Source organism: Oryctolagus cuniculus, chromosome 15 (assembly GCF_051225735.1).
Source record: "Oryctolagus cuniculus isolate XC-2025 breed Fujian yellow rabbit chromosome 15, ASM5122573v1, whole genome shotgun sequence".
Lineage (NCBI taxonomy): Eukaryota > Metazoa > Chordata > Mammalia > Lagomorpha > Leporidae > Oryctolagus > Oryctolagus cuniculus.
The window spans coordinates 62,706,644-62,730,631 of NC_142881.1; the positions used below are offsets into that span (position 1 = coordinate 62,706,644).

Consider the following 23,988-nt stretch of genomic DNA (forward strand, 5'->3'; position numbering starts at 1 on the left):
CCATATGGGATGCCAGCACTGCAAGTGGTGGCTTTACCTGCTACACCACAGCGCCGGCCCCAAAAATCCTCCTTGATACTTTTCTGTTTTCACTATCTTACAAATCAGAACAAAGGAGAGGAAGCCTATTGACTGTGCAATCACGTAGTTGAGCTCCAGGTAATGGGAGGATCTGGAAGCTGTGAGAAGTGCTCCATACACCTGTACAAGGGCTGGAGGACCAGGGCAGCTGGACAGCGTGGAGGCCCCGAGCTTGCGGGAATAAATCCTGGAGGGCCCCCTGAGAGAAAGAGCAGGGTTAAAGGCAGAAGGCCGTGGGGGCCTGGGCTCTGTTCCAGAAAGGTCCTTTCCCACGCCAACCCCAGCCTCGCTCAGTGCATCTGAACCAGAGGGCGCTGGACGCTGACACGCTGCCCCCTAGGGGGCATCTGGGAGGGTACATGGCGGCGGGGGCGGGGGGCGGGGGGAGTGGCCAGCCGGGGCTCAGAGGGGCAGGTGTGTGGGCTGCAGCCAAGCTGGGTCAGCAGGGAGGAGGGGCACTTCCTGGCGGTCCTGGTGTGGTCACCCCTCACGCAGCTCTCCTGCCCCTCAGGTGGTGGCCATCGACCTGGACGAGGGCCTGAACGGGCTGGTGTCCTACCGCATGCAGGTGGGCATGCCCCGCCTGGACTTCCTCCTCAACAGCAGCAGTGGTGTTGTGGTGACCACGGCCGAGCTGGACCGCGAGCGCGTCGCCGAGTACCAGCTGCGGGTGGTGGCCAGCGACGCGGGCACGCCCACCAAGAGCTCCACCAGCACGCTCACCATCCGCGGTGAGACGGCGGGGCTGCCCAGGGCGGCACCAGGCCGAGTGGGGAGCCCGCAGTCATGTGGGCACAGACGCATGCGCTAAGGGGACCCCCTCCTCCACTGGTCCCCTCCCCACAGCAGAGCTTGGTCCTGACCCGGCCTCCAGGACCCGAGGGCAGTGACTGGGACCACTGCCAAGCTCCCGGCCCCTGACACCAGCAACAGCAGAACGGGTGGTGGAGCAGCCAGGGGAGATGGTGGTGCCCTTTGTCCTCTCCGGAAGGCGGGGATTTTCCTGGGAGGCCCCACCTCCTGTGGGGATGAAGGGCGGGACTCCACTGCAAGCCCCGCCCAGCGGGAGGGCAGCTGCAATTCCCAGAGTCCTCTTGGCCCTGGGTCTCATCCGCTCCGGATGTGTCTTTAATGAAGACGCTGACGCTGACGTGAGCTATTGCCCAACAGCCAGGAGTAACCACGGAGGAAATTAGAGCGAGCTTAGCAGGCAAGACGCGGCCTGCGCTCTAGGCGTGCAGGCGGGGGCCTGGGAGTGTTCCCCGCTTACACGGGCACCAACGCTGGCCCTGCTCAGTGGAGAGCCGAGACCCCGAGGAGCAGAGAGCGCCGGCCGGACATTCCCTCTCCTGCTCTCCAAGGCTGCCGCGGGTCCCGGGGGCAGTGTGAGGACCCAGGTTTTCACCAGTGACTGGCAGGGAGCGTGCCCAGCCTGGCAGAGAGGACCCTGGTCGCGGGACCTTTGTCTGAGGCTCAGCAGCAGCTGTGCCATGGAAACCACGTCTCTAAAAGGCATTAGCCTTGTGGGGAGACAGACCCCCAAAGTCAGTCCCCTTCTGTGTGACCCCAACATGCACCTGGGCGTGACCCCCCCCCAACGACCCCAGCCGCTCCACTGTCTGGCCGTGTGACCCGGGACAAGTCACTCAGCGGCCCTGAGCGTCCGCCTACCCGTCTGCACAGTGCACCCGGTGGTGCCTGTCCTGTGAAGGCCCCAGGAAGGGTACTGCGGCCCCGCATGGGAAGCACTTGGCGTGGGCTTGGCAGGTGGGAAGAGCGGGAAGAGCCGCTGTCGCCGTTGTCACCAGGCCCTACGTTCTCACCTCCGATGACCACGGGAGGCCGTGTCCCTCTGGCCAGCTTGGTCCTGGCCCCAGCAGGCATGCGGGTCCCAGGCTCAGGACCAGGTGTTGACACGGATGCCACCTGCAGCCTGTGACTCCCCTGCGAGTTCTTTCCTGCTCGCCCCGAGTGGAAGCGGGCTCAGCTCCCCCACCTGCTTCCGCCCGCAGTGCTGGACGTGAACGATGAGACGCCCACCTTCTTCCCGGCCGTGTACAACGTGTCGGTGTCAGAGGACGTGCCGCGCGAGTTCCGGGTGGTCTGGCTGAACTGCACGGACAACGACATTGGCCTCAACGCTGAGCTCAGCTACTTCATCACGGGTACGGCCCCGCCCCTCCCGCAGCCCCGCCCCCGCTCACCCTGGCCTGCCCCTCCCAGATGTGAGGGTGGGAGGGAGGCTGCAGCCCCCACCACGTGCTCCAGCCCCTGCGTGTGGCACCCTGAGGATTTGCGCTCGGCTTCCCCCATGTTTGCAGCTAGGTCTCTCTGGCCTGGCCCCCTAGGGACCTCCTGAAGCTGTTGCAGGCTGAGAGGCTGATGAGGTGTCCAGCCCACCTGCAGTGAGGGCGGGGAAGCACTGACTGCAGGAATGTGGCCGTGGCCTTCCCTGGGAGACCCTTTGCTCATGAAGAGAGTCCCCACCGGTTTAGAGGCCGATGGTTTAGCTCTCCCTAAATGAATGGGTTTAGCTCCAGATGTCCCGTAGCTTCCACCTGTAGAGCCATGGAGGAAGATTGTAGGGCGGTGGAGGAAGATTGTAGGGTGGTAGCCTGGCCCAACAGGGGAAAATGAGCATAATCGATTGGTGATGTCTGCGCAGTGTAGTATTGGTATGTGGTGGTGTGCATGCCGTGTGCCTGGCATTCCTGGACGAGAACCAGTGCTCAGTATCAGGACCTGACACAACAGACAGGCACCAGGACACAGGGGAGGCAGGAAAGGTTCTCCCACACTCTCGGCCATTTGCCCAGTTCAGTCTTCTCTCTGTCCATGATCTACCTGCAGCCACCTTGCTCACATGTTGTATGAGGATGTGTGCACCTGTTCACACCTGTTTCTGCTCGCTGCAACCAAAGTGTCTTCCCAGAACTCGGCCCCTCCTTCTCAGATCCCTTCCCTCCCTATCTCCCCTGGTCTGGTCCCTGAGACTACCCCAGGACAAGCAGCATGGGGACCCCTCGCACACTACGTGGTTCAGCTGCCACACTCAAGGCATCGTAGTTCCTCCCATGGCCGCTGCAGAGGGGACTTCAGAACTAGGGAGCTCTGGAGTTCAGGAGCCAAGGGGTCTCCCCGGGGGCAAAGCAGTAAGGACAAGGGAGCCCTCCCAGCACGCAGGGAGGTGGGTTCCTGAGACCTGCTGAGAGCCCCTCCCCGATTTTCCGTTCTTGTGCATTGTGCTGGGAGCAGAGCAGAATCCTGAACCCATTTTGCTCCAAACCTAGCGCAGAGGCGCCCTCTGCTGCTGGCATCTCTGCACTGCCCGCCAGCTGGCAGGGGAGGGGTCTCCCACACTGTTCTGTGCACGCAGGACAGGAGGCTCTCATGTTTCCCAAGGAGCCCAGAAGTCAGGGGACTCAGGGGCACCTGGCTCTGGGCAGCTGCCTCTACTCTTCACTCTGTGTGTGGCCGCCATAAGTGCCCCCCCCCCCGGGGGGGGGTCTCAGAGCTGTGCTCCAGCCCATCCCTCCCGCACTGCCGAGAAGATACTCGGGCACCCGAGGTCCTCAGCACACGTAGAACCCCAGTGCAGGTTAACTGCTCGGACGCCGCTGTGGGGCAGGCAGGTGCAGAGTGGTGGAGGGCACGGGGCCGGAACCAGCACAGAGACCATAGCCCAAGCCAGCACACACCCTCACTCAAGGACCTCTTGTCCCTCGGAGGTTAAATGAAGTGCTGCAGGTGAAGTGCCAGGTACACAGCAAGTGCTCAGTAGGTACTAGGTACACAGTACCTACTACAGTCCACACAGGCTCCTCAGAGCCCTGGGGCAGGGCTGAGCCACAGTGCAGCCGCCCACTTCTGAGAGCAGAGTGGGTGCCACCCCTTCCCTGCCCGGGGGCTCTGCTCTGTGACCCCAGGCCTCGGTCCTTTTCGCCCACAGGTGGAAACGTGGACGGGAAGTTCAGCGTGGGCTACCGCGACGCTGTGGTGAGGACGGTGGTGGGCCTGGACCGTGAGACCACAGCCGCATACACGCTCGTCCTGGAGGCCATCGGTGAGCCCCGCTCCACCTTGCACCTCACAACAGTCCCTGCTGGCAGAGCTCACACAGGGGACCCCCCAAGGGGAGGGGCCAGGCCTGGAGCCGCAGGATGACCTCTGCCCACCACAGCGGGGAAGCAGCCACAGCCACTCAACAGATCCCTGGAGCACTGCCAGGCGTGGGGCCCCCTGCCAGGAGGGAGGGGCAGCTCCAGTGACTGCATGGCCACAGATAACAAGCAGGCAGGGAAAAGGGGGGTTCTGGGAGCGTGGGGCAGGCCAGGTTCAGGAAGGCTTCCTGGAGGAAGCAGCATCTGGGACCACCTTTGAGGCAGGATTCTTTGGGTTGCAAATTTAACAATGAAAATGAGCTGACTTCAGCAGTGTGGGCTGACGAAACCAGTCCACTGGGAGGTCTGGCTTTAGGTCTGACTGGTTCCGGGCTCAGGGGATGCTGGCAGGCTCAGCACCTGGGTGCTGAGGTGGGAATCCTTGCAGCAGCCCTCCTTCACATCCTCCAAGGTCAAGGGCAGGAGCGAGGGGCCAGCACTTGCCTCTTTCCCAGCCTCCTGAGCAGCAGCGCTCAGGTTGGGTCTGATTCGCTCCATTCCGCCCAGGTGCCTACCCTGGACCCCGCGTCACAGCCAAGGACGTGAGACGTGCCCGTCCTGGGAGCCGGGGCCAGTCTCCCGAGCCCAGAATTCCAGGCCTGAGAGTGGGAAAGTGGGGAGGGGTCCTCAGAGAGACACTCAGGGCGAGGCCTCCCCGGGAAGGAGCAGGATGGTGCTGCTGGGCGGACGCGAGGGGCGCCCAGTGCTGCCCCGAAGGCCATGCCGCAGCTGAAGACGCAGGGGGGTGCTTCAGGCAGGGGAGCCGAAGGGAGCCAGCCAGTGCAAGGGCCCGGAGCGGGGAAGGAGCTGCTGAGTGTGAGAGTGAGTGAGAGGTGACTGTGTGTGTGTGTGTGTGTGTGAGAGGGAGAGAGAGAGGGTACGAGTGTGAGTGTATGTACGTGTGTGTGTGAATGTTGTGTGTGAGTTTGTGTGAGTGTGTGTACATGTGCATGAGTTGGGGTATGCGTGTGGGTGTGAGTACATATGTGTATATGTGTGTGAGTGTGAGTATATATACATGTGTATGTGAATGTTGTATGAGTGTGAGTGCATATGGGTGTGTGTATGTATGAGTGTGTGTGTGTGAGGTGTGGGTGTGAGTATGTGTGTGTGCGTGTAAGAGACAGAGGGAGGGAGGGAGTGTGAGTGGTAGCCGGCCCTTGGTGTGGCCTGCACTGGAGAGGAGGTGGCTCAGCCAGGCAGGGCAGGCTGCAGAGGGCAAACGTTGGCTGGAAGTTTGGTCTTCGGTCTGCAGGCAGCAGGGAGCCCTCAAGGGCTCTGCCCCACTTCCCTGTGGCAGCATGCTCCCAGTGAGAGGGAATGGCCTCTCTGCCATGCCCGGATGCCTCTGCCCTCAGCCTTGCTCTCCTCCCAGCTGGGACGCCCCCCCGCCAGAGCCACACTGCCCCCCACCCCAGTCCAGCTTGAGCCCCAGCCTTTGGCTAGCAGCAGGTGAGGGCCTGCGCTTGGGCCTTCTAGGGGGCCCCTAGCCAGGGCAAGGAAGCAGGACCCTCAGGGTGTGGAAGGGGGTGGGGGCTTTCCCCGTTGCACGTGGCCTGGAGAAGAAGGAGGCAGTGGTCCCAGGCCCCCAGGCGGCTCCCGCTGCCTGCACGCTTCCCCGGTGACCACTCATGCCTGGACACGCAGCACAGCACGCCGGTTCCTTCTTCCAGGGACAGCAGCTAGCAGCTGCCCTGGGGCTGTCCTGGGAGGGCCTGGATTCCTGGGGTTAGAAAGGAGGGAGCCCTGGGCAGAGTCCGTAGCCGCGTGTGGCCGCCCATCCTATGTTGCATAAGGAATGAGAAGTAGTTGTGGAACACTTAGAAGCAGGAGATTTTATTCCAAAGTTCAGATGCTCCGTCCTCTTGAGAATCGCGTGTGGGCCCGCAGCTCTCAGCCTTGGCCATGACAGTTCTGTGTGCCGTGATCTTCACATAGCAAGCACAGTGGCTTCGCACTGCAGAAACGTACTCTTCGTGGTTCTGGAAGCCACAAGTGCACAGTCAAGGCACCGCAGGGCCCTGGTCCTGCCAAGGGCTCTAGTAGAGGGGCCCCCTGCCCTGTGCAGTCCCTGGTGGTTTCAGGTGTCCCTGGCTCGTGGCTACAAACCCAGCCTCTGCCTCCATCCTCTCAGAACCTGCTCTCCCTCCCGCCTCGCCCCGTGCCTTCTCTCGGAAGGACGCTGGGCACTGCATGCCTGGCCCCCTGGACGATCCGGGTCGGTCTCCTGCTCAGCACTTCAGTTAGTGACATCTGCAGGGGCCCCGTGTCCCCACGTGAGTTTACATTCAAGGATTCCTGGGGACTTGACACCGGCGCACTTTTTGGGAGCCGCTGCTCAACCCACAGCAGCACCTCTGCTGAGTAGGGTGATAGTGACGGTGCCCATGGCCCAGGGCTGGCCCGGTGCGAAGCCCAGCCCTTGTCACCTGTGCCCTGGAAAGGAGAGCAGTCACGCGCTGCAAAGGCCAGGGCCGGGCACCCGGGAATGGTCACAGGCAGCCGCTGACACCTGTCCTCCTCCACCCCCGACAGACAACGGCCCCGTAGGCAAGCGGCGCACGGGCACAGCCACTGTGTTTGTCACCGTTCTGGACGTGAACGACAACCGGCCCATCTTCCTGCAGAGCAGCTACGAGGCCAGCGTCCCCGAGGACATTCCCGAGGGCCACAGCATCGTGCAGGCAGGTGGCAGCTCTGAGTGCACCTGCTCAGTGGGGTCCTGGAGGGTGGAAGTGGGGGTGCGGGCGGGCCTGCTGCTCTGGGGCCAGGGGGACCCGGCCCTCTCCTCCTTCCCAGGGCGAGCAGCCACGGCTTCCGGCTCCCACAGCCCTCCTAGGGTGGCCTTTCAGAGGTGGGCCCAGCAAACGCCAGAACTGCGCGGCTTTGACCAGGCCCTCTCTTGGGCAATAGCAGGCCCAGGAAGAAAGGGCTTCTTTGCCCAGGGAGCGGGAGTGACGAGGGAGCCGGGGGAGGGCCCTGAGACCCAGCGCAGTGCCCGCCCCCGCTCTGCCTGGGAGGCCTGGGTTGCTAGCGGGGCGGGCGAGCGGCCCGAATGAATCCCAGCCTTCATGAATCGCTCTCTTGACGAGCGCTGGCCGGGGCTTTCCGACCCGGAGCCTGAGCCAGCCAGCGAATCCGGACCTGCCTCTGGCCCCGGCTGCCAGAGAGCAGAGAGTGGGCGGCTGGGAGTGTGCCCGGGACAGGGCCTGTGGCGCAGAGCGTCCGGGAAGCCCTGGGGATTGGCCAGCGTCTGTTAGCTCTGGAAGGAGGAGGAGGTTCTCTTCTGGGGTCTCGGCCCCTGGAGCGCCCCCTGCAGGAAGCTGTGGGCCCCTCACCCAGCCTTGTACCTGTGTCAGCCAACTGGCCAGAGCCCCAGGGCTGTGACCCCCTGCCTGAAGCTCTCCTCAGGTCTCAGGGCAGCTGCCCCCACCCAGTCCCGTGCACCCTCAGGAATGAGCAAGCCTGGTGCGCAGCCAGGGTGGACGACCACAGACTGCATTCAGCCTGGGCAGTCTCAGGGAGGCCCTGGGGGAAGTGAACCAGGAGGAGAATCCGAGACGGAAGGAGGAAGCCGGCCCCACTTGCTAAAGCCCAGAGAATTGGTTTCTATTTGCACAGTGTGGCTCCGACTGAAATCCCGCAGTCTGTGATGCAGGGCAGGCCAGATTCCCCACCCCCCATTCCTTTTTATTCTATTTTATTTTCATTTGAAAGGCAGATGGACAACTCCATCAGTTGGTTCACTCCCCAAATGCCCACAAGAGCGGGGGCTGGACCAGGCTGAAGCCAGGATCCCAGAACTCTCTTCTGGTTTCTCATGCGGGTACCAGGGACCTAAGGACTTGGGCCATCACCTGCTGTCTCCAGGAAGCTAGATCAGAAGTAGGAGACACAACTCAAACCCAAGCCCTCTGATACAGGTGCAGGTGTCCACCTGCTGTGCCGAACGCGTGCCCACCTGTCGCTCCCCCTCTTCGTGGAGGAACGACACAGGACCCTGCACTGTTCTTTCGTCTGCTCGGCCCTTCCCGGGTTTGCTGCTGGTTCTTCCCGGGTTGGCTACTATCCCTTCCACCTCCGTGGAAGGGCAGTTCCCCCTGGCCACATTCCCCACTTCCGCAGGGGAGCGGCACACCGCCGGCCGGCTTTCTCGGGGGCTGCACGGGTTCCCTTAGATGTTCCCCATAGATGTTCCTGGTGCATGCCGTCTCTCTCCTCCTTTATAGTCCTCCTCCGCCAATCCCAACTCGGCTGCCCACACGCCGAGTACGCTGCTCTCCTCCAATCAGGAGCAAGTCCTACAGTTTATTAGTTGAACTGGAGGCAGCTGTGCGGAAGCTGTTTACTTCTCTCCCAGTGTCATATTGTGGGAGAGCAGATGCATAGAATAAGTCTTAATTCCAGTAACTTAGTCCAGTCCGGATTGCTCCCCACAGATCCCCCTTTCTTTTTATTTTTGGCGTTGATACGCGCCTGTCTTCGGTGTCCCGCGGCACACACTCTGCTCTACTTGCTAGAGTTGCCACAGGTTCTTACAAGTCCTATCAATCAGGCAAACCGAATCCGGGTCCTCTCTTCGCCATGTTGTGAGGAGGTTTTTAGGCGCTGATGCGTGCCTGTGTTCGGTGTCCTGCAGCGCATGCTCTGCTCTGCCCGCAGGGGCTTACAAAACCTAGCAATCAGGCAAACCGAATCCAAGCCTTCTCAGCGCTGTGTTGTGGGGAGACTTATTAGTGTTGGTTCGTGCCTATCTTCGGTGACCTGCAGCTCATACTCTGGTCGAGCTGCTTGCTGGCGCTTACCGCCTTAATCAGGCAGACCGAATCCAAGCCTCCTAATTGTATTGTGGGGAGGCCTTACTGATGTTAATTCGTGCCTGTCTTCGGTGACCTGCGGTGCATAAGCTGCTAGCCGCCGCAGGTGCTCATCGCCTCACTTATCGGGCAGACCGAATCCAAGCTTTCTAATTGCCATGTTGTGGGGAGGCCTTTCTATTTCTCTATTTCTCTATGTCCGGGCATTCCTATTTCTCCCATTCTACTTCCATCTTCCAGCATTCCCATTTCTCTCATTTTACTTCTAAACTTCTGTTTCTCTTATCCCTGCGGCTTCCCGGCGGCGCCCGCCCCGAGGCTGCTTCTCGGCACCTCACCCCGCGGCAGCTTCACGGCTTTGCGCGGCTTCCCGGCGCCTCGCCCCGCCGGCGGGTTCCCGGCTCTGCGCGCACGCTCCGCGGTCTCCACGCACTTCGCGCCAGCACCACGGCCTCGCGCCAACGCCCCGTGCTCTCTCTGCACGCGGCGGCTTCCGCGAATGTTTCCGCCACCACCGGCATTCAGTCCAAGTTCCCCGGACTAACCTGGCGAATCCTGGCGGCCCACGTCTCTGCCTCTGGTTCCAGATCTTCGCCTCTTGCTCCCCGGGGTGACTTGAAGAATTCCAAGATGGCTTGGCCTGCACTCGCGGCCTCATCCTCCCTAACATTTTTCTCTACCCGGTGTGTTTCCCTAAGTTTTCTTCCAACAATATTCCTCCCTCATTTCTCCTGGCCTCTCCCCACAGTCCGTATCCAAGTCTAAGTTTCTTATAGGCTTCACTTTCACTTTCAACCTGCAGTCCGTATCTGAGTCTAAGTTTCTTCTTGCTTTCACTTTAAATCCTAACTTCTTTCTCACAGTCCATATCCGAGTCTCTGCCTAGGCTTTCAATAGCTTCTTCTGGCACCTAGGCTCTTTGCTAGTCTCTCTCTCCGGTATTTTCCTGCTTCTTCCCTCCTAGGTTTCCTATCCGAGTCACGGCACCATTATGTCGCTCCCCCTCTTCGTGGAGGAACGACACAGGACCCTGCGCTGTTCTTTCGTCTGCTCGGCCCTCCCCGGGTTTGCTGCTGGTTCTTCCCGGGTTGGCTACTATCCCTTCCACCTCCGTGGAAGGGCAGTTCCCCCTGGCCACATTCCCCACTTCCGCAGGGGAGCGGCACACCGCCGGCCGGCTTTCTCGGGGGCTGCACGGGTTCCCTTAGATGTTCCCCATAGATGTTCCTGGTGCATGCCGTCTCTCTCCTCCTTTATAGTCCTCCTCCGCCAATCCCAACTCGGCTGCCCACACGCCGAGTACGCTGCTCTCCTCCAATCAGGAGCAAGTCCTACAGTTTATTAGTTGAACTGGAGGCAGCTGTGCGGAAGCTGTTTACTTCTCTCCCAGTGTCATATTGTGGGAGAGCAGATGCATAGAATAAGTCTTAATTCCAGTAACTTAGTCCAGTCCGGATTGCTCCCCACACCCACCCCTTCCCCCTTTACTCCTGCGCGAATTCAGGGTCTCGGGGCAGCTCCTTCAAGGCTGGACGTGTGGAGCTCAGGCTGGCCCGGAAGAAAGGGAGCACAGCCCACCTGGAGAGAGCTCCTTCCTCCGTGCAGCCAAGCGGAGAGCAGGGCTCTGGGTCCTGCAGGCTCCGAGAGCGTGCATTCCACCTGGGGGTGGACACGGCCTGGCTGCCTTACCCCCGCCCCACCCCCCGCCACCGATAAACAGAAGCCTCACCCCTCTGTGTCCAGTGAGGCACAGAGAGAGGCTGCAGGGGGTCTGGCCCTCCACAGACTCCCAGCCTGATGCGAAGGAGAGGACGTAGACCAGAGGGCTGCCAACAGGAAGTCCTCCTCGTCCGCCCCCAGAGCGGTGGGAGGGGAGGCAGCTCGAGGCGGAGCAGAGGGGACTCCACAGGGTGGGCCCCTTTGCCTCAGGCCCAGCTGAGGAGAAAGAGAGACGGGAGCCAGTTCCAGAGGGCGCTGCCCACCAGGCCGGGCAGCGTGGGCGGTATCTAGCGGGAAGCAGGGAGCCAGGGGAGGTTTTAGAGCCGGGAGGAGGTGAACCCAGCGCTCAGGCCTCAAGAAGCCTTGGCCGGCTGCACTGTGGGTCACGGCGGGGTAGGCAGGGGTGCTGACTCTGGGACAGGAGCAAGGCAGTTCAGGCCCGCTCTGTCCACTCTCTGAATCTGGAACCAGACCAGAGTGTGTAGTCATGGCTTGGGGGGGAAGGCCCAGGACTTGGGGTACTGAGAGGCCTCCCTGGGGTGGGATTGCATCTGCAGGTAGCCGGCCAGTGAAGCAATCTCCACTAGCACAGCCTCTGTGGCCCCAGCCGGAGGCCCCACAGCTGTCCTGGGGATGTCTGGACCGCCCACCGAAGGGGAGGCCACTCCTTCCCTGGGCGAGGCACAGAGCCACCGGCTCCCCTCCCCGCCCCGGCCCTTCCTGGTGGCTCCTGACGCGGGTGCACTGAATCGGGCCTCAGCTGCCGGGGTGGTGACTCTGTAGGCGGTGCCTCCTCCCAGCCGGCACCCAGGCCGCAGGTCTCCCGGTGGGGTGCCAGCCACTCGCTCGTGTGGATGGGCATCGGTGGCAGGCCCGAAGCTTGCCCGAGTATAAGCTGAGTAGTGTCCATGGCTGGAGAGGTGCTCTGTCGCTCAGCAGCTCCTGGAACTGGCCTTAGCACCCAGAGTGCAGCAAGGCTCTGTGGCGGAGCAGGGGTGCCGCTGCCCGGAGGAGGCCCTGGGCAGCCCCAGGTTGTGCCTGTAGGCTCAGCGGCAGCAGGTGCTCCCCTTGGCCCAGGGATCCTTTAGCAAGCAGCAGCTGGGGGGTCTTCAGGGTGGAAGGTCCGGAAAGGGCACAGGCCTGGGCACACGAGATGAGTGTGTGGCCCAGGTTGCACGGGCTGCTGTCTGCCTGCAGCTGCAGGGCCAGGCAGGAAGGTCTGGAGGTGGACCGGGGGAGGGGCGTGCCGTGGCCACCTGTCACATCTTGGTGGATTCCGAGCAGTCCCAGTCGCCCTGGCTGTTGTTGCAGGCTGGCAGCGGGCGTGGAGGGGCTGCGGGCCGGCCCCGGTGGAAGCTGCGCAGGGAGCGGCGCAGGGACCCCAGGCGCTTCCAGAGGCGCAGCTGGGGCTCGCTGGGGCTCCCAGGGTGGTGGGGCATGCACTCGCGGGCGCCGCGGCGGCGCGGGTCCAGCGCGGCCGGCTTGCAGAGTGCCATGAACAGCAGGCAGGTGGCCAGCAGGAGGAAAATGCAGGCCAGGGCCACAAGCACTGGGACCGGGCTGGCCGCCTCCGCCAGGGTGCCTGCAGCAGCTTCCTGAGCTGTGAGAAAGGCAAGGGGACTGGTAACCGGGGAGCCGGTGAGGCTGGGCGCCTCTGTGCTCATGGTGCCTGCAACAGGAACGGGACAGGAGGTCAGAGGCTGATCCGCAGCTCCCAGGGCCAGGGAGGGAGGCTTACCTGGGAACCCCGATGGGAGCTGAGCCTGCTAAACTAGGCAGTAGCCTGGTCACCATTCAGGTTAGGACAGTGAGGCCCAGGGGGTGGCAGGTGTAAGTTCCCACAGCTGATACGCGGTGGAGGTGGGCCTGAGCTCATGTCCTCCGGCTACCTGACCCCTACCGGGCTGCCGGGGAGGAGACAAGAGGGTAGTGCCTCCTGGTATTCCCAAATTAACATTATTATTTAAAAGGTAGTGAGAGAGAGAGAGAGAGAGAGAGAGAGATCTTCCAACTGCTGGTTCATTCCTCAAATGCCCACAACAACCAGGACTAGGCCAGGCTAAAACCAAGAGCCTGGAACTTGACCCAGGCATCCCACGTGGGTGGCAGGACCCCAAGTTCTCAAGCCATCGCTGATGGCAGCCTAGGGTTCTCAGGGTAAGCATTAGCAGGAAGCTGGGACTGTGAGCAGAGCTGGGACTGCAACCCAGGCACTCCGAGGTGGGAGGCAGGCGTCCCGAGTGGCCTCTGAACCACTGTGCCAAGTGCCCAGCCCCTCCCAGCATTTAAAAGTCAGTTCCCATAGATCACCACAGAGGCGTGGGCTAGGAACCCGGGCTCTAGGGCCAGTCTCACAGCACTCGCTCTGCCACCGGGTGTGAGTCGGGGGTTACCCAGTGCTGCAGCTGGGGGGAGGGGGGCTCAGCTCTCATCTAAGGCTCATGCTGCACGTGCAGGCCCACAGGTGCATTTGGCTGAGTCACTGCAGGGGCTTTATAAACCTAACTATGAATCTTTAAAAGATTTTATTAATTTATTTGAAAGTCAGAGAAAGAGAGAGACCTTCCATCTGTTGCTTCACCCATCCCCCACCCCCACCCCCACCCCCCGGGTAGCTGCAACATCCAGAGCTGAGCTAGGCCAAAGCCAGGAGCTTCCAGGTCCCCCACGTGGGTAGTGGGGCCCAAGCACTTGGGCCATCTGCTGCTGCTCTCCCAGCCATTATCAGGGAGTTGGCTTGGAAGTGGAGCAGCCGGGACATGAACCGGTGCCCATAAGGGATGCGGTGTTGCAGACAGCTGCTTTACCAGATACACCAGAATGCCAGCCCTGGTTGTGAATTTTTTAAAAAATATTTTGGGGCAGACATTGTGGTCCAGCGGGTTAAGCCACCGACATCCCATATTGGAGCACCTGGGATCAAGTCCCTCCTCTGCCACCAATCCAGCTTCCTGCTAATGCGCCTGGGAAGCAACAGATGACAACTGAAATACCTGGGCCCCCACCACCCACATGGGAGGCCTGGATGGCGTTCCAGCCTCCTGGCTTCAGCTTGGCCCAGCCCCGGCTGTTGTAGGCATTTGGGAAGTGAACTAGTAGATAGATCAATCTGTCTCGCCCCACCCGCTTTCTCTCCCTCTCTGTCACTCTGCCTTCCTAATAAATTAGTTAGCTTTTAAAAAATATTGTGCACGAGTATCTGGGTGCCTGGCTTCTCTTGGAACCTCAGCTTTCCATCCGTAGAAGCACTGGACAGTGCCTCTGCCTGGGGCCAAAGTGCTGTAGCTGGCACCTCCAGACAAGGCGTTCACCACCAGCTGGCCACCCCCCCCCCAGAAGCCCACCACCCACCATATGTCACCTTCCTGGCCCATGGGCATTCCCGCTGCTGTTTCCCTATGCAGTCCAACCCGCTCGCATACCAGGCGGGGAAACTGAGGCCCAGGGTCAAGGCCTAAACAAAGGCCAGAGCCAGGTTCCTTGACTCCTGTCACCCCCAGTGACATCCAGGCTCAGGGAGCTGCTCTGGGAACAGGTAGAAAGAAGCCCCCAGGGGTTTCTGAGGTGGGGCGGGGTGGGAGAGCTCGTCAATTCCATCATCATTTCCCATCGCCCAGTAGAGGGGGTGTGGCCAGTGGTGCTCGAAGGGGGACACCCAGGGTGAGCTTCCAGGTGATCTCGGGGGTTGCACATAAAAAAGCTTCCAGAGCCTGGCCAGCATGGGGCCGGCCGGCGGGGCTGCCTGGAGCACATGGAGGAAGTGGGTCTGCTTTTCCCATTTCCCAAGAGAAGCCAGAAACCGGGGTTTTCTTAGGCAAACAATGCTGGTGTTTAAATGTTGGCAGCTAATTTAAGTTTAAGGCTAGAGAGAAGAGAGAGGGACAGAGGAGAGAAACACAAGGCCAGATAAACTCAACTCCAGAACGAAAGAAAACATACGTGCAAGCGTTTGAAACAGGCTGAGCAGGACACAGAGGCGGAGCAGGACACCGACGCGGGCTCCCTGCAGCTGGCAGGCCGGCGTGTATGGGCTGTGGGGTCTCCACGCACAGGCCAGGAAACCCAAGAGGCTCTCACCAAAAACAACCACCAAAAACAACCATTTGTTTGACATTGGGGTCTTTTCTGAGGCAGGGGGCGAGGTGAGGGGAATGGCTGTCCCTCCCCCCGCCCCTCCCGGCTGGGAGCTGGGTCTCTGACCCCACAGCTCAGCAGGGAGAAGCCTCCAGCCCTGTGGTGCAGAGTCCTCACAGCAGGCACAGGGAGTAGAGCGCAGCCCCTAGGCCCCATCCCAGGCACTCACCAGCAGCCGCAGGACCGACTCCCAGCTCCCTGCAAGCAGGCGACAGGGCAGCCCTGGCAGCCCCCTCAGCCAGCTCCTGCCACCACCCTCCCAGCGCTCCCCAGGCTGCAACGCCGCCTCCCAGCTCCCGGCTGGAAACTCTGATGCCCGTCCAGCTGCCCAAGCCCCCGCCTCTCAGGCGTCGTGTCTGGAGTGTTCTGGTGGGCCAGCCCACGAGGGTTGACCCTTCCCTGGGTCTGAGCAGGAGGAGGGGAAGGGTGTGCCCACCGCCGCCTCCCATGGGGAGGAAGCCAGCTGCCCTCTCTCCTCCCCTGGGCCATGCTTGGCGGGGACCAAGAACAGGGCAGCAGGAGCCGGGAGGAGCCGGTCCAACCAGCTGTCGTGTTACTGCATGGCCTGCCCGTGGGCGTGGGGACCACACTCCAGGCCTTGGGGTCCACTTAAAAGGAAGTGGAGGGGTGGGCGTAGGGCCCAGCAGTCAAGATGCCCCTTGGGATGCCTCATCTGCCATCGGAGCCCCTGGGTTGAGTCCAGGCTCCACTTCTGATCCAGCTTCCTGCCATTGCACACCCTGGGAGGCAGCAGGCAATGGACCAAGTCCTTGGGTCCCTGCCACTCATGTGGGAGACCCGGATGGAGGTGCAGGCTCCTGGCTTCCACCTGGCCCAGTCCGAGCTGTTACAGGCATTTGGGGAGTGAACAGCAGATGGAAGATCTGTCTGTGTCCCTTTCTGGCCCTTTCTGGCCCTCTGTCTCTCTCTGCCTTTCAAATTAAAAAAAAAAAAAAAAAAGTGAGGTTGTGATGAGCCTCTGAGTGTGGCTGTGGCAGCAAGGGCCCCCCAAGTGCTGGGCAAGGGCCAGAGCCCCTTCCTGACACATGAGGCTGTCCCCTGAGGCCTGAGCTGCCCAGTGCTGAGCGCAGCTGCTCCAGGGAGAAGCCCAGGCCCAGCAGAGCCAGGCTGCACCTGCGGGCCCTGCTCTGGGCAGATCTCTGCAGGCTCAGTCTAGAACTTTCTTCCCTCACTTCGAGCTCCGCAGAGCAGGGCTTGCGGAGGGCAGAGAAGGCTGCTGCATGGCCCTGGGCCAGCCGCTGCCCTCACTGGGCCTTGTTCCCACTCTGCGGAGCGAGGGGCTGCCCAGGTGTGAGCGTACCCTCACATCCTCCCAGTAGCCCCCGCCAGGGCCACACCCCCACTCTCCTCTCCTGTAGCCCCCGAGCACTGACCTCAGAGCAGCCCTCAGCAGTCCCGGCTTGGGGGGCGGTCTCTCCGGCTGTCTCTCCAAGGGGGCCCCCAAGGAGCTTCGCGTGGGGCTCGTGACCCCAACCCTGCCCTGCCTGTGCCCCTCAGCCAGCCAGGCCTTCTCCCCTCACTCGCAGCTGGCTTTGTCTGGGAGAATCTGGGCCCTGCCCTAAGGGGAGGGCCGGCCAACGGGGCAGGGATGGCCACTGGGCTGGGACGAGGGAGCCAGAGCTCTCTGGAGGAGCCGGGTGCCCCTGAGCCTTCCCACGGCTCAGCCCCACTCCAGCCCGTCTCCTTGGAGCCTTCTCAGGGCTGGGAGGCACTAGGGGGACGCAGGCACAAGGTTGCGCTGCCCCTCGGGGCCCCAGGGCTGTCACCTTCCCCCGTTGCCAGTATGAATGGTATGGTCGGGCGGCAGCCAGCGGGTCGCTATTCAGGGGCTGCCAGGCTCCAGGTTTCCCTGGAGAGGGGCTCCAAGTCACACGGTGGGAGGGGAGCGGGCTGAGGGATGGGCCCCGGCAGGCTGGGAGGCCCCGGCTGCAGTGTCCCTGAGCCCTGCTCCCTTGGGGTTCTCCTCTTGGCCTCCCAGCCGAGCACCTGGTCTTGACGGTGTGGGGCTGCGGGAGTGAGGGAGAAAGCGGAGTCGGCGGGGCAGCGTGGGTGGGCCGCCATGGCCCTCTGCAAGCCCCACCAGCACACTGCCCTCCTCCTGCCGCCTCTCTCCCTGGGAACCAGAGCTTCCCAGGCAACCAGCTGCCTGCTGGGAGGCGGGGGTCTGGAGCAGCTGCCCCGTCAGGGAGCTCCAGGCTCCCGGGACACAGCACACTTTTGGGGTGAGGAGCTGTAGGTCTGCCCAGGACCTGAGCTGGGACCAACACTACTGTTTTCCAGCCCCAGTTTTGTGCTTTTTTTTTTTTCCCAAAAAAGGTTTACTAATTTATATTTAGTTTATTTGAAAGGCAGACAGACAGATGGAGAGAGATCTTCCATGCACTGATTCACTCCCCAGATACCTCACACAGCAGCCAGATCTGGGCCAGGTCAGAGCCGGGAGCCCAGAATCCCATCTGCATCTCCCTAGTACGGGGCAGGAGCCCAAGCACGTGAGCCATCCTCTGCTGCCTGCCAGGGTGTGCGTGAGCAGGAAGCTGGGGCGGAAGTGGAGCAGCCAGGGCTCGAAGCAGGCGCTTCGATGAAGGAAGCAGGTGCCCCAAGCCGCGACTTAACTGCTGTGCCAAAGCCTGCCCGCTGGAGCCCCAGCTTTCTGAGCCTTCAAGCACGTTAATGAGGCAGTGGTCGCCTCCCCTGGTGTGGATGGGACCTTTCCATGGCCTGGCTCAGCTGGAGAGACCGTTAGGAGCCATGGGATCCAGCCCCCACCCCAGAGACCAGGCGGAGGTCCCGAGAGGTGTGGCCCGCCGGGGTCGCCCAGCGTGTTGGTGGTGGGGTTTGGTGCGGGCAAGGTCCCTGGTGTGTGTGAGCACCTGGAGGCCTGGGGACAACCCTGTCTTCCGTGGCAGCCTGCACTGTCCTCGGCTTCTGTGACGTCTTCCCAGGCTGGGCAGCTCATCTGGGGGCTTACTTTCCCGGCATGGCAGGCGCCAGTCTTCCAGGGTGATGCAGACTGCTGGGGGCAGGGGGCAGGGGGCAGCAAGGCAGCCTCCCCGTGGACAGGCACACAGGCTGTGCCCCAGGCAGCTCGGGCCCTCCTGCTGACTGCCTCCACACCACTGCCCTCTGCCTTCCAGCCCTTAAGACCTCTCAGGGAAAGCGGAGAGAAAGAACTTCACAGCCAGGGGCAACCCAGCCAACCAACCCCAGTGTAAACCAAGAGGGCCTCCCTGGAGAAGGCGGCATCCTCATCATGTCCACCTTCACTGCCTGCTCCTGGGCCAGGACCAGATGAGATGTTTTGCAGGACGGCTTCTAATCTCCCCATCAACCTGCAAGGTGCTTGTCCTTGTGCCCAATCTACAGATGAGGAAACTGAGGCTCAGAGGGCTCATAGTACTGCTCCATGTCACAGAGCCAGTAAGCGAACCAGCCTGGACACGCGCGCGCGCACACACACACACACACACACAGAGGCTGTCTCTGGACATCCTATGAGTCCCATGGGGCCAACGCCGGCTGCCAGGCTCGCCGTTCCCGTCCTGGGTTCTACCCTGGCATTTGGGTCATGTTCTGCTGAGGCTCTGGGGACCTCCAGCCAGCGCCACCCACCATGGCCTCTGCCTGTCTGAGGTTTGCGAGTGGGGCCTTGCCCTTCCTCTCTGAAAATCGGTCGATCAAACAAGGACAGAAGAGCCCGCATTCAGGCTTCAGGCCATAGGAAACAAGAACCCAACTCAATTTCCCTGGGCAAAGTGGGGAGTGCACTGGTGCAGGACTGGGACACCCCACAAATGGAAGGGGAAGTTGAAGGGGAAAGATGGAGGAGGAGGTGCAGCTGGGCTCCAGATTCCGGCCAGAAGCCGCTGGCCCAAACACTGTGGCCCCATGAAAGCCCTGGTCATACCTCTTGCTAGAGGTTTGCTGCTAAGTCACTCACATATTCATTCAACAAATATTTGACCCTACTGTGTGCCAGGATCGTGGTTCTAGAGGCCAGGGCTATAGCACAGCACCAGCCCCTACTTTCAGTGGCTTATGGGTCAGAGGGAGACGGGGGCCAGGGAAGGCCAACGGTTGGAGTGCAGCTGCTGCTCCGTGGACGGTGGTCAGGAGGGGCCTGTGAGAAGGAGGCGAGGCATTGAGCATGCGGGAGTCCACAGGGAGAGGTGGCCGGGCCGGGCAAAGCGCTCGGGCAAAAGCCTGAGGCTGCCATGCACCTGGCATTCAAGAAATCACAGGGAAACCAGCGTGGCCAGGGCAGGCTTGGAGCCAGCGCTGGAAAGGGAGCTCAGGCGGGGAGGGGCACACGGGTGGTTTTCCCACATCTTACTGCAAGAATCAATCTCTCTCGCCCAGGGGCTCTGGGCCCAAGGTCTGAAACCCCATAGAAAGGTGTGCTTGGCTCAGTTTGATCAGACGCCCGCTCCGGCACCAGCTGCCTCTGGCTGCAGTGGGGGACGGGGCGGGCATCTGGCTTGCTGGAGGTTGCAGGCTGCATTGCCCGCGTCACGTATCAGGGTGCCTGGGAATGACACACGGCCCGGATGCAGACTCCGGGAGGCAGTGGTGATGGCTCAAATGGTCGGGTTCCTGCCACATAGGAGACCCAGATGGAGTTCCAGACTCCTGGCGTCAGCCTGGCCCAGCCCTGGCGGTTATAGGCATTTGGGGAGAGGAGCAGCACATGAGAGTGTTCTCTCTCTCTCTCTCTCTCTCTCCCCCTCCCCCTCCCTCCCTCCCCATTTCTGTGTGTATGTATCTGCCTCCCGCCTTCTCCCTGCCAAACGCTAAACTGGCAAGGCAGTTCTGGAGCACCCCACACACAGGGTGGAAGTGAGAGGTGCAGAGAGGAGGGTGGTTCCGGAGGAGGGGGTGTCTGGGGCCTTACACAGAGATTCACCCCCAACCTGGGAACAATGAGAGGGGGCTCTGGGGGCATCTTCCCAGGCCTCTTGGCACCACCTTGCGCAGGTATGTAGTGCGGAGCAGGTGTTCAGCTCTTGGCTCGACAGGACTCACTCGGGGCCAACAGCCTCGGAGCCGAGCTCGTTGAACAGAGCCGAGTTCCAGGCAGTGTTCCTGGGGGGAGAGCAGCACCCCAGCCCCAGGGACAGCCAAGGGAGCCAGGTGACTGCAACTAGCCCGGAGCCCCGGTGCGCGTGAATGCACTGGGGGCTGTCCTTTCAAAGGGGGGTTCTCTGGGCCTCCACAAAGCTCTTACTGTCTCCAGCGCCCAGCTGGGGCCCAGTGTGGCCAGCATGACCTCAGGCCGTGGGAGCTCCAGAAGCAGTCTGGCTATCCAGTCTCCCTGGGCGAGGCAGCTCGAAGGCAGGGAACCGCTTCCTCTTGGTCAAAGCTGACTCTGATGGCTCAGGGCAGGTGTCCACCTGGTCCTGCGTCCTCGCTGGGAACCCAGGCAGGGCAGCCTGGAGCCATCAGCACTAGGATGTCCTTGTAGGGGCTGAGAAAGACAAGCACGTCCCCTGCACCTCCGCACCCCCACATCTGTGGGCAGCCAGGAGCTCGGCTGGGGCAGGGGGAGTGCCGTAGAGGGGAAGGAGGAAGCCCCACAAGCATCCGCCGTCCTCGCTACAGGGGATTGAAGGAGTAACGGCAGGGTCTCATTCTCCACAGCTGAGAGCCACCGATGCAGATGAGGGCGAGTTTGGGCGAGTGTGGTACCGCATCCTGCACGGTGAGAGAGGCTGCCCCGGCGCGGGGATGCCCTTGGGAGGGCGGCACGTCTGCTGGCTGCCCAGGCTGTGGGAGGGAGGCTGGGGGTGGGGGCGGGCAGAGGGGGACACACGCAGTGCTCTGGTGATCGGCCCTGGGCTGGATGTGTTTCCGGAAAAGGTGCTACCTCGGATTGCCACACTCCCAAAAAAGTGCCTTGGGTACTGCATGCTTCCCAAAGCTGTGACCCTGACAGAAGGGGCCTGGCGGGGCAGGGCAGCCCCGCCGCACCCGTGAGCCCCCGGGAGACTGAGTCTCACTGGCCCAGCTGAATCTCAGACCTCCAATTACTGGCCAGAGAATCAGATATGCTGCCGGCCCCCTCCCGGAATCTGGGCGCAGCCACCCCACCCAAACCACGGGGGCAGAGTGGGGGAGGGTGGGTCCCAGGGGAAAGCCGGGGGTGCTCTCACAAGGTGGGGGTGTGATTGTTGGGCTGCCCAGGGATGTCCACTAAATCCGGGTTCAGCCACCACAGAGAAGCTGGTTCTGGCCCTGGATCCCTCTGAATACACAGGAGGCCTCATCGTGCCCACACCTGTGGTGGGAGGGTCAAGGGAGACCCCCCAGTTTACCCCCAAAGAGCGCAGATGAACTTCTGCCCCCACCCCAACCTGGGCAGCATGAGTCCGAGGCCTCCCTGCTGAGCGTGGACTTCACACGAGTCCAGAGACCTCTGGGCAGGCCCACAAAGAGTCACACACCGCATCTGTCCCGCCCACAGGTAACCATGGCAACAACTTCCGGATCCATGTCAGCAACGGGCTCCTGATGCGAGGGCCCCGGCCACTGGACCGAGAGAGGAACTCGTCCCACGTGCTGGTGGTGGAGGCCTACAACCACGACCTGGGACCCATGAGGAGCTCTGTCCGGGTAAGGCGGGCTGGGCGGGGCTCCACCTGGCGCCAGCCTAGGTGCTGAGTGATGTCCAGGTCTAGAGGCTGGGCAGGGAGGGCCACTGGCAGGCTCAGTGCAGCCTGGGATCCTGGACTCACCGGTCTCCCCGAGCCTCAGTTTTGCCACCTGTGGAAAGGGACCAATGACACTAACAGCTATCCTAAGGGAGGAAAGAAGTGGCCCTGCGCCCACACAGCCCTCCAGGGTGAGCCAAGGAAACCAGGCAGAGATGAGCTTGGAGGCACACAGGCAGCCTTGCCGCACAGGCGAGGAAACTGAGGCACGGGGAAGCCACGAGCGACAGAACTAGGCTGGGGCCCAAGTTCAGGGCTCTCTGCACTGGAAAGTCCCTGAAATGCTCCAGGCACCCTCACCTGTGCGGCTGCTAGCAGCTCAGCCTATGCCTTCTGGAATGGCCAAAAAGAACCACACCGGTGTGCCCAGGCGGCTGCTAAGCTCACCGCCCGCCAGTGGCAGGGCCGACAGAGGGGAACAAGAGGAGCTCTCCAGGCCGCCCCCACTGCACACTCAGCAGCTCCCAGCCCTCTCCCCTAAACCAGGGGGAAGTGAGTCACAGCCCAGCCAGGCACGAGTGGGAGGGAGATGGGAAAAGTCAGGTGGAGAGCCGCCTCCGGACTTTTCCCCAGAAGGCCCTGGGGCAGCACCAGCTGCCCTTATCAGCCCCATCTCTAGCACCGTTCCCCCAGCTGGAAACAATGAGCTACCTGGCCTGCGTCACTGGTGGGCGGTGCTGGGGCGCAGGACTCAGGACTGGGGACTCTTGGCCCCTGCTACTGCGGGCGCCGCAGCTGTGCCCCGGAAGAGTGCTGGGGTCCCGGCAGCTGCTCCTCTCAGTAGGAAATGGCCAAGGGGGTCGGATCCTGCGGGTTTCCACAGGGCCCTGTGACTGAGTGGGTGCTGGACAGTCCCATGCGGCCACGCTCGCCTGCCCACTGGTGAACCACGTATCTGTGGCCTCACCAATAACCCACAGCAGAAGTCTGGGGCGGGGGCGGTGCTGCACGCCACAGAGTGATGGACAGCAGGGAAGGCTGGGGTTGGGCCCTGGACTTGAGGCTTCCTAACTGTGGCCCTCCTTGTGACCCCCTCCTCCCCACCCACCCAGGGATGGACAGGCTCCTGCCTCCAGGGCCAGTTCCCATCAGTGCCGAGGCACTGGGACTGCAAAGCTTTCTAAGCCGCACGATGCACAGCACGCGGTAGGCAGTAACCCAAGGGTGTGCTGTGCCGATACGTGCCAGGGTGGGGACATGCCCCCTCCTTGCTCCTCTCCGCCGTGAACCCGAGGCATAGGAAACCCTCACGTTGGGTTCTCGATGAGTGCTTTGTGTTCTTGAGATCACTGAACCCTCTGAACAGCGCTGCAGGGTAGGTGCTGTTGTGACACCCATTTTACAGATGAGATCAGGCAAGTTGTTGAGTGTTGCAGGGCAGGAAGGGTAGAGCCAGGTTTCACACCCAGGCAGTCAGCTCGGACTTGCACTCCCACTGCTGCCGCACAGAGGCTCTTGGGAGCCCAGCTGGAGCCCACTGGCTCATCCCCAGATTGTTGTTTCAAGGTGAGAACTCGCTGAGGACATAGCCTCCGTACCCAGCGAGAGCCAGCAAAACCGCACGCTGCCTAAAGCAAGCATGGGGGCTGCAGCCTGGCCCTGGATTCGGTTCTGCAGCCGCGGTAGTGCCGGCCCGAGCCATGCTGTTCTCCAGTTCCTGCTTCAGCAAACCAGGGACAGCCAGGGAGGGGGTGTGGGAGGAAGGGTGCTTGCCGAGCCTGGGTGCCTCCGGTGCACGCACGCAGTGCACACGCGTGCACATGAAAATGCTTGCCCACGTGCCCACGCACACCCTCTCCCGTCCCTGATGGCGGGCACGGCCCTGGACGGAAAGCGCGCCTGCTTCTCCAAGGACCCCGTAGCTCTGTTCTGCTCCGCACACACTCGGCAGGCTGCTGCGCTTCCTGTGCATCTGTTTCTCTCAGGTTTGCAAACCACACGCCGTCTGGCCTGCACCGCTGCTCTAAAACACACTGCTGAAACCAGCCGGACTCCCCAGGCCGCGCCACACCCAGGCTCCCCGCCTCGCCCGCTCCCTCCCACTGTCAGACTGGCCCTGCCTCTTCCCCGTGACCCCTGGAGCCGAGGGCATTTGGACAAGCCCACTCAGGAAGGGGCAGGCTCCGGGTTTTAAAAGATGGATGGTCAGTTTCTGTTTACAGAAAGAGAGTTCCCGAAATACATCCATGCAAATTCCCCCCACACCCACCCCACCCAGGATCTCCGCAGCCAAGGCCTGGGTGAGGCCAAACATAGAAGGCTCCAGCAGGGTGAGCAGCTGTGTGCACTGCAGTTTGCATAGCGGGTTCTCAGTGTGGGGACGGGAGCTCGGGGCCGACACGGCAGGGC

General features: G+C 62.0%; 2 protein-coding genes across 6 annotated transcripts in view; one reads left to right on the forward strand and one right to left on the reverse strand.

The window, feature by feature from the left end:
- The window catches only part of CDH23 (cadherin related 23), a 365,671-nt gene that overhangs the window by 267,689 nt on the left and 73,994 nt on the right, over positions 1 to 23,988 (forward strand). For all 4 annotated transcript variants that reach the window (XM_051823796.3, XM_089313405.1, XM_089313406.1 and 1 more), the window contains exons 24-29: positions 593 to 812; positions 2,094 to 2,246; positions 4,031 to 4,144; positions 6,777 to 6,925; positions 20,570 to 20,630; positions 21,393 to 21,541. In XM_051823796.3, the coding sequence (XP_051679756.3) occupies positions 593 to 812; positions 2,094 to 2,246; positions 4,031 to 4,144; positions 6,777 to 6,925; positions 20,570 to 20,630; positions 21,393 to 21,541 (846 nt within the window). The remainder of the gene's footprint in view (positions 1 to 592; positions 813 to 2,093; positions 2,247 to 4,030; positions 4,145 to 6,776; positions 6,926 to 20,569; positions 20,631 to 21,392; positions 21,542 to 23,988) is intronic.
- C15H10orf105 (chromosome 15 C10orf105 homolog) lies at positions 11,904 to 16,445 on the reverse strand. 2 transcript variants are annotated; one of them, XM_017348639.4, is made up of 2 exons: positions 16,306 to 16,445; positions 11,904 to 12,446 (listed from the first exon to the last, which is right to left on the reverse strand). In XM_017348639.4, exon 2 carries the CDS (start codon positions 12,439 to 12,441, stop codon positions 12,037 to 12,039), a length of 405 nt encoding a protein of 134 aa, XP_017204128.2. In that variant the 5' UTR covers positions 12,442 to 12,446; positions 16,306 to 16,445; the 3' UTR covers positions 11,904 to 12,036. The 2 variants fall into 2 exon arrangements, with proteins under 2 accessions (XP_017204128.2, XP_069913902.1); XM_070057801.2 differs by lacking the exon at positions 16,306 to 16,445 and adding an exon at positions 15,081 to 15,520.

Excerpts from the sequence above, each read along its gene's own strand:
- C15H10orf105 (XM_070057801.2), bottom strand. The coding sequence starts at position 15,360 with ATGGGAGGCGGCGGTGGGCACACCCTTCCCCTCCTCCTGCTCAGACCC. Across the intron at positions 12,447-15,080 it reads AGTCGGTCCTGCGGCTGCTG|GCACCATGAGCACAGAGGCG; the intron begins GTGAGTGCCTGG and ends TTCCTGTTGCAG.